Source organism: Notamacropus eugenii, chromosome 1 (genome assembly GCF_028372415.1).
Source record: "Notamacropus eugenii isolate mMacEug1 chromosome 1, mMacEug1.pri_v2, whole genome shotgun sequence".
In the NCBI taxonomy this organism is placed as follows: domain Eukaryota; kingdom Metazoa; phylum Chordata; class Mammalia; order Diprotodontia; family Macropodidae; genus Notamacropus; species Notamacropus eugenii.
The window spans coordinates 410,808,407-410,818,084 of NC_092872.1; the positions used below are offsets into that span (position 1 = coordinate 410,808,407).

Sequence of the window (9,678 nt, forward strand, 5' to 3'; positions counted from 1 at the left end):
AGGACCACCTTAAAAAACCACCTATGAAGCATCCTGGCAATCATATCAAAAGTGGACTTTCTAATCACTACAATGTCTCTTTAGAGCCTAAGAGAACTATTTCTCAACCCCTTTGGTTTCTACAATTTCTGGGGGTTTCACATAAATACACATACATACATTCATACATACATACATACACATGCATAAAAATACATTATATATAATTATAGCCTTTTATTAGTTACAATAACAATCCTTGTTACAGAGATCTACATCAGACCCTGACCCCAGAATCCCTCCCCTTGCCTCCCATGGACATATATTGCAAAGAGGTAATCAGTTTCATGGAAAGAGTAATCAATCACTCTCAACTTGGGCTATAGTGGTTCAGACAACTTGCACTACACTCTCATATGTGTCTCTGCCTGACACAGAATCCTAGAATCTCAGAGCTGGAAGGGATCTCAGAATTGACTAGTTCAGTCATTACCTAAATAGAAAACTTAAATAAGAAATATGAGACAGGGAATTTTTAAATTGCCTAATGCAATAACATCAAACAAATGGAAATAGATATATACTAGCCACATTTTAACTTAAGTGAGATCATTTATTTTGTGTTGTATTTTTGTTTATTTTCTTAAACATTTCCAAATGAAATTTTAAGCGAGCTCCTGCCTTAGTTACCATATGCTGGCTGTGAGTTTGACACCATATTCCTGAGGTCATTTTAAATAAGGAGGATTTTGTTATTCTTCTTAGATTTTAGTTTCCCAGGATTCATGGTCATGGCAATCTCTAGTTTCCAGGTAGTAGATAATAACTCCCAGAATAACCCCAAGGATCTTAGATAGTAATTCCTGGAATCATGGTGATAGACAAACCTACTGAGACTGTGCAGTGAGATATTGAGGTGGCATAATGTAATACTTACTTTGCTTGCACTGGATGACAATATTGCTAAAGTTAACCTGTGAGGCTACTGTTGGTAATATGCCTTCTTTGCCTGTTGCCCTATACAGCAAGTGGACACTGCTCAGTAAGTGGGGAACCCATTTGGGATTTGGGTATGCATAGAGGAATGCATGTACCTGTCTCATTTGGACCCCACTGAGTGTTAAAGGGATTTAGTGAGTGCACAAGCTGGAATGCTGTGCTTGTCTCCATTGACCCCATTGAGACAAAGAGATCCCCTCTTCACACTGGCCCCTGTGAGAAGGGTTGCTAGAGAATGCTGTAGAAGTTGTTGCTCCCATTATCAGCAACCCCTCTTAAGAAGAAAGGAATAAAATTAGATTTTTAACCCCTCCAAATTTGTCTTTCTGTCCTTCCTGTATGATTAGATTAAGAGTTAATCTATTAGAGTCTAGAGTCTAGAAACCCCAATGCCTCCCATGTGTTATTTGTGAAACAGTCAAAAAGATCTATATCTTCATGTTCAGAAGAGGATTCAGTGTGTGACTTCAAGGAACTGGTTCTACTCCAAAAAATACTATTTATGAGATCCCATTAATCTTCTTTTGATTCCAACATTTTATTAAAGACTTTTTTTACCTCACATAGGAGGAAATCACAAATCAGTGCCCTTACCTGAATTTTTCTGGTAACTTTTTTATGTTCACATGAGTCTGATCATTGAAATAACAAATGCACAAGGGTTTCTCTTTAAGAGGAATGAAAATCAAACAAGAGAGGCAACATGGGTCAATATGCTTTGCTAAGGAATGCATATTCCTTGTAATATCTGTTAGGAATTCGATAATTTTCTGTATTAGATTTATGTACTTTTAAAAACTTCTTTCTTATCTTAGACACATCCTGGTCATGAGTATCTGCAGTCTCAATCCTTAGAGATGCCAAAACCTAAGTCAATATGGTTTAGCATAAGCAGGTAGGGTGTAAAGTCAGTGGCACCATTCTTTATAGAATTATAAGAATGTATTAGAGAAAGTATATGCTGGCTCCATTGAAGGGTTTTTTTTGGGGGGGGAGGGATGTTAGTGTTCCAAACTTGTTTATCAGAACAAGTTTAATTTTATCTATCTATCTATCTATCTATCTATCTATCTATCTATCTATCTATCTCTACATATACATACACATACATACATACATACGTATATTCATATATACACATACCCATTATAATTTCCATAGAGGATAAGATGTTTCTCTAGATTTTGTTATGCCAGCCAGAGCTAATATTTCTTTGAAGATGAATGACACATTCAAAATATCTGCCTTGGTCTGAATGGATCCTGGCAGGAAATTCAAACATTGAACAATATTTTCCCAGAGAAATTTGGTAATGGTGGAGGCTTCCTCATTCATTGTAGGATATGCTTGGTCATACCAAACAAGATGGTCTCTCACCACCAATACATATAACAGGGAGAATGCTCAAATAAATAAACATAATATCGTCCTTGTGTTCATTGTTGTTATCTTCAACAAAGTAATAACTAAACTAAGAATTTGTGGCATTCAAGTGACACACAAGTTAGCAGCCTGGTGAAAAGATGCCCTGTACCAAGCTGTGAAGAGGCTTGGCCACTTGCCAGTTTACAAAGCAACCCCTAAAACTAGAGGAGGTCCAGTAAATACTATTCATCACAATCTTTGTGACAATCACTTAGTTGGTTTTCCTCTTAGATAAGCATATTGAGGTTGGGAATATTCACTTTAGTGGATCCTAAGAGAGAAAGGTCACCTGCTGGTCATATCATGATTGTCTGACAGAGATAAAGGATAAGACACAGATATTTCAAGTGAAGACAACTAGGTAGCCAATAAGCAAATCCAATGAAGGGATTTAACTGACAGCGACATATTTTCCACCCAGTATTGTATACTTAGATAATGCAAAGGCGCAGGCAAGTCCCTGAGGTCATAGTTACACTCTCAGCCCCTCTATGCCCCTTATAGGGTTAGAAATATTATTAATAATAATAACTTTCAGTATTTATATGTTGCCTAATATACATCAGGTACTATGCTAAGTGCTTTACAAATTTAACTAACTTGATCGTCACAACCACCTTGGAATGTAGAGGCTATTGTTTTCTCCATTTGAAAGTTGAAGAAACTGGACCATATAAAGTGTTAGTGACTTGCCCCAAGTGACACAATCAGTAATGTCTGGGTCAGGGTATGAACTCAGGCCTTCCTAACTCCTAGTTCTGATTATGATTATGATCAGTACATACTATCAACTAGCACATGTATAGGGATAGATTTCTCATCAGGTCATAGGAGGGTTAGGACTATCCACCCAGTAATGAGACTCACTGCTTGTTAACTATTAATTTTCATAGCCTATCATAATATTTAATAGATTTACCATTTTTGTTATTTTTATACCTATTTGCTTTTATTTTATGGGTGTACATGTGTCTATTTTAAAATATTCATTTGTGATATATCTTGTTTGTAATTTGACTTTGATTCCAGTTATGGAAACAAAATGCCTACTTTTATTTTGCATTATGCTATATTGTTTTTGCATACTGTTATTGGTTGTTATTATCACTTTTCCTATGCACAATGTTCTGAGATGATTTTATAGGATGTGGTTAATAACCATTATTTTGGTTTTTGGTGCTATTATGTAACTGCCAGTCCTGTTACAGCTGATTTTTTAGGAAATTGTAAAATTTCAAATCCTTGGGAGAAATATAACCATTATGTCAAGGAGATGGGTGACTGTAAAACCCTTTCTGATTTGTAGAGAGAAAATTAATAAGAGATTAGGCCTGGAATATGGGGAGGTAACATAGTTTTGACAGATAGTGAATGATTTTTATGGAGATGCACAGATATAAGGGTAAAGGAATAGAAAAGATCTAATGATGACAAGAGAGCAACCATGGAATCCATTGATTAGGCACCTGCAGTTCCCTTTTTCAGGAGGGAGTAACATCTGCATGAACTATCATAGGAGATGGTAGGTGGGGTAGATGTTGTATTGTCAGGATCCTATTCCAGGAGCAGGACTGATGAGGAAATCCCTTATTGGAGGAATAGATAAGCCCTACCCCATCTTTGCCTTACCTGTACTTAATTTTGTAGTTTTGAAAAACTGGTAGAATACTATATCTATTTTTGATTTTTTAATATTAATTGCATGAACACCTATGATTGACCTTGTTTTTAATTTCATAGGATCCTTTGCTTGCTTGATGAGGATGTGAGGGAGCAATGGGAGGTACTCAAGAGAGAAAGTCCTTCATTACAGAGTTGCAAGCTAAAATTTCAGCCCATTGTTAGTGTTATGCTGTCTAAATGGATACATAAACACAAATCGTTTCATCAGCACAAAATTGCTACAAATTTGAGTCCTATTGAAGACATTCTCCTCAGAGATGCAAGCCAAGGTTACTTATCAAAATAGCCACTTAAGGTTCAGAATTCCTTAGCGATCTGCTGCTTTGCCCCAAAGGTGTCTCATATTGTTCTCTTAGTCTGCATACTTCAAGGACATAAAGATCTAATAGCACAGTATGGTGACTCTGCCCGACAATGACTCAAAAGGTTTATTTTTCTCCACTTTTATTTTCAGTCTAGAAAAAGATCAATAGGGATGAAAACAGGTTCTTTTATTAGGGGCATTGGGACCATCTGCTGCTTTTCTCATCCCATAGTCCACCTTTCTTTTGCTTCACAGCAATGTGTGAGTGAAACCCATGTCTGGGACTTGTTACACTTTGTATAGGGAAGAGTCTTTCATCTGAAGTTTGAGAAATGTGGTTTGCCATGCTCAGCTGAAAGACATTTCAGGGAGACTGAGGAAGTAGTATTTTAAAACGAATTAATCTTGAAAATAAGCACAAAACAGAATAGTATTTATTGCAACATTCAAATAAAGAGCCACAGAAACAGTGATTGTACACGTCCTGGCATCAGATGAGGAGAACACAAATTGTGCAGCACCTCAGGCCTCTGCAGTCAGGGCATATTAGAGCAACGACCATAATGCTTAAACTCAACAGTATCAAGAGTGTCCCTAAAGGAGTAAAAAATTTAAAAAAAAATCACTATTTATGTGAAAACAGTCAACTGCTACAATCCTACAGGAAAACAACAACAACAACAACAACAAAACATTTACAAAACTCTCAACAAAATGGAAAGATTAAATATCAGTTTTAAACATCAAAGCCATTCTTCGGAATTAATTCAACAACAAACACTTCTTTAAATATTTGCCTGACACTACTTGACTGAAACTTATACAAGAGATATAAAGACAAATTAATAATTAAAGCTAGCATTTATGTATTATTTTAAAATTTATAAAATACCTTAAATATGTTGTCTCCTTTCATCCTCACAGCAGCCCTTGGAGGTACACAGTATTAATATTTCCTTTTACTAGGAAAATTGTTAAAGAAGCCTCAATCTTTTAATAGATTGAGATGAGAAAGGAGTGCTGCTCCCAGTAAAAGCATGAATTTATGCATTCCAGAAACACAGAGGTAAGAAGTGATTGTCATGTACAATGTATCCTTGTGTAATAGAGTGGTAAGTCCACAAGGTTATTTATTTTTTTTATATACTTACCTAGCAACATTGCAAAATTCACATTCATTGCGATGTGTTTTGCCATTTGTAGAACAGACAGGATCATAAATTTTGTCACATACATGTGGTGGTAGTTTTTCAAACTGCTTACAATTAGGCTGCAAGAATCACAAATATCCAGTATGGATCAGCTGTCATGTGTACATGAAACCTTTTCACTTGAGGACCTACCACATCAGACCCTGAGTAAAGGGCAATCAAGGTTTCAAAGCTTCTTGTCACTTTGGGCAAATGAATTAGGGGCATCTAAAGTGATAAAACTAGACGTGCCTTTGGGTTTAGGATTCATGCGTGTGCTTTGAAACCAAAACTTTCCCTAAAGGAGAAGTATAACCATTCCATTGACAGTCATGAAACTGTGACCTAAACCCTGAGTCTGACTCTTAGAAAATCATTGTTTAGGTTCCATATTTTTCCTATCATTCAGAAACTAGCTAAATCTCATTTCCTCCATGAAGTCTTCCTAAGTGTCTCTAGATCCAATCCATCTCACCTTTCCTGTGATTCTTATACTAATCATCATGTGGTCAACTCAGTTTTGCATTGGGACTGTATTCTATCAATTGCTTTGGTTGTTTAACTGACTCATATGTAGAAGTCTTTCCTCCCAAGAGAGATTGAAAACAGCTTAACACCATACAGGAATCCCTGATTTTACCTATGAGGAAGGTTAGGAGGTCCATAGAAATTGAATCATATGCCAAGGATAACACTGAGTTTAAATGAAAAAACTGAAATATGAAAACCACATGACTACAGTGAATAAAATGTCCATGACTTTTGACCCAGAGATGCCACTGTGAGGTTTATATCCAAAGGAGGTCAAAGACAGAAAGAAAAGTGCCATATGAACCAAAGTATTGATTAGAACTCTTTGTAGTATAACCAAGAACTGGAGTCAAAGGAGATACCTATCAATCACTCAGTGAAATGGAGTGCATGAAACTGATCACTGTGCCTTAAGAGAGGAAGAATAACAAGGCATATTAAGTGACAAAAAGTTTAGAAAGTAAAATCAGATAAAATATAGTGACTACTACGATAATGGGAATGGGAAAGAGAACAATAACAAAAAGTCAAAACTGAAGTCTGTGCAATTATAAGAGTCAAGCATAGCCCCAAAGAACAGATCAAATGCAGAATCCTCTGCTTGACACTCAGAGCCCTTCATAACTAGCCCCTCTTAAATTTCCAGAGCACAAACTTTGAGTAGACAAAGCTGCCTAAGTGGGGACTCAGTTAGCTGAGTGTCAGCTCATCTCTCCCTTCTGTCTCCCTCTCCCCTTCCTTTGGTGTTTACTGGGTAGATGTCATTTCCTTCCTTCCTTCCTTCCTTCCAAACTTTTTTGAATTCATCATTTTAAGCAATTAAATACTGGTTTATCACCTTCACATAATAATATTTATTTAGACTTCCCCCAACTGATGAATCAATACATTTTCAAACAGATGTGGGATACCATGTAGACTTAGATCTAATAGATGTTCAATTTTCAAAATTGCTAATCTGACCCTGATATGTACAGATAACTATCTTAGTATTATTCCTGTAATTTGCCCTAGAGTAGCCTTCCAGATTTTCTTTACAGTATCCATGTAAATTGCTTTTTTTTCCCAAATGACCCATTAATTCATCAAGGTGAGCATGTCTTCGACAGAAATAAGATTCCCTTCCCAAAAATCCTTAGGAAATCATAGGATCATAGAATGGAAGGTAGATCTGGACGATACATTGGACCAATCCAGTGTTAGGAAACATTACATGTAATGTCATACTTGTTTGATATTTTGCTTATTTTTATAAGAATTGTTTTCTTTGTTTTCCATTCTATGTTATAATGTTTGGCTGTATGGGACTGAGAAGGAATATGATGGAAAATGCACTGTATCAATGTAGAAAATTTTACATTACAAATATATCTCTATTTAATTTTAAATGTTATTTAGTATTAAAATGTTAATAGTATAATTATAATTATACAGAAATATAAATAAGATATCAATGTTATAAAATATAGATATATAATATATTGTTGCTATTTTAAATATATAATCACAAATGAAATATATTGTAGTATATAAAAATAGCTTAATAAGATGTGATATGTAATATCCATATAATGGAAATGTTACTTTTATCAAAGAGCTCTACTCACAATACCAACCTCCGAACAAAGAGTGATTAAAAACTTACTTGAATTCTTCCATTACTAAAGGCATTGATGAAAATATCTGCAACAAAATACAGATGCAACAAACTGCTTGACATAATGTTTGTAATAATCACTTCACATATTACGATGAATGAAGGGGGGGGGCGCTTTGCATGTATGCTTCTATGTGGACTTGCTCTCAAGAGAATACCACAAATAACGTGTAATTAGAAACAATAGATTTGAGCCTGTTGTTAATCCCAGAGTAGTTGGGTCATAAGAGATCTTTGGATATATGCTGCTTTAGGATCAACTTAAGAAATTTTAATCCAGGAGATCTCTTTTGAACTAATCTTTTCTCTTGAGTCAATCTCAATGAAAACCTAGATGTTTCAAAACTACTAACAAATACACTATTTTAGGAATTTAGATTTAATTGACTCACAAATTATTAAAGTAGTGAGGAGTGCTTCTGCCTCATTACTTTGTTCATGAGGAAATTGAAACCCAGAGAGGAACCTTTGCCCAAGGTGAGATACAACTGAAATAAATCAGACTCAAGTTAGCTGATTCTAAACCCAGTGTTTTCTCCCACACAATACTATGTTCACCTTTTGGAATGTATCAAATGCATCAAATTTACCAACTTAGGAAATCAAATCTTTTTAAAGAGTTTCTCATTTTGAACTATAAGCTAGAACTCAAACAGGAGAAAAGGCCAACATATTTCAGGCAACAGAAGACATTAGTTCTTCACAGAAGCTTCTGAAATATCAGTGGTTTGGCAGCAAGTATTCAGAAAATTACTCACCTGTGCAACCAGTCAGTGTCAATATGAAGAGACCCAAGATTGTCTTGTTTATCAGAAGGTAGAAAGCCATTCAGCCTCTTCTTATTTTTGGATTCTCTGTGAGGAAAAAGCAAAATAAAACTTGACTTGTTAATTTTGACCTAAAGCCCACCTAGGACAGATTTCCAGTGAACAGAAAGGGACAGATGAATAGCTTCTACTTACATGAAGTTCTGTCATCTTAAATTATTTAGTCTATTCTTTCCCATAATCACAATGTTATCATTGGAAGGAATATTCCCTCATCCCTATCTCAGAATAGTATACCAAGCTTGCAAGAAGTTGTAGCTCTTCCTCCTCTATTACTCATAGAGAGATTGGCAAAGATGGAGCCACCCTCCTTATACAATATTCTGAAACCTTTACTGAGGGTAAGATACAGCAAAAGACTATATGTTCTTTTTTTTTGGAGACAGGTATCACTACCTCCATTACAAAGCTGGGCATCTGCACACCCCCCGAAAAACTACAATGAAAAAATCCAGAATTCTTGGATTTAGCTAGATGCCTGGAACACTGAGGAATGCAAAAGTGAGGGACACTGACCCAACTATGGGAAATAATGACTCACCTCTGAGGGAAGAAGAGAAAGGCAAAGAAATGAAGAGAAACTTCTATCTCTTTCCCCAAGTTACTCCTAAATACCCATAGCCAGTTACACTACCTTTTTTTGAAAGATGAGCAAAGAGAGATTTCAGGCTGATGTCAGGTGAAAGAAAAAACCCTGAGGCAGATTCTGCTCCACCCACAGATTGTATCTCCTTGCCTAGGAGGAATATCAACTAAAATCTATGCTTCAGCTGGAGACTGAAGGACTAGATTGCAGGAATTTCATCAGGCATGGAAAAAAAGGCCCTAGAAAGAAGTGGAAGGTTCAAAGGAGATTAAGTGATCCAGGGGTAAGAGGAACAGAGAGAAAGTAAAGAAATTGATAATGAAGAGGATGAGAGAAGAGAAATCCATGTAGACACTTCTATTTTTTTCATTTCTTGCTGCTAATTGAAATCATGACTTTCACAGACTGGAGTATGTCCCAAAGAGGACAATGAGGATAGTGGGGGATTAGAGACGATGACTTATTGAGAACAGCTGAAAGAATTGAGTGTGTTTCAG

General features: G+C 35.9%; 1 protein-coding gene across 2 annotated transcripts; it reads right to left on the reverse strand.

The window, feature by feature from the left end:
- Nucleotides 1–4,802: 4,802 nt before the first annotated feature.
- Nucleotides 4,803–9,341, reverse strand: LOC140518701 (ovomucoid-like). 2 transcript variants are annotated; one of them, XM_072631045.1, is made up of 5 exons: nt 9,230–9,341; nt 8,527–8,622; nt 7,757–7,794; nt 5,542–5,660; nt 4,803–4,984 (listed from the first exon to the last, which is right to left on the reverse strand). In XM_072631045.1, exons 2-5 carry the CDS (start codon nt 8,594–8,596, stop codon nt 4,927–4,929), a joined length of 285 nt encoding a protein of 94 aa, XP_072487146.1. In that variant the 5' UTR covers nt 8,597–8,622; nt 9,230–9,341; the 3' UTR covers nt 4,803–4,926. The 2 variants fall into 2 exon arrangements, with proteins under 2 accessions (XP_072487146.1, XP_072487145.1); XM_072631044.1 differs by lacking the exon at nt 9,230–9,341 and adding an exon at nt 9,137–9,223.
- Nucleotides 9,342–9,678: the final 337 nt, after the last annotated feature.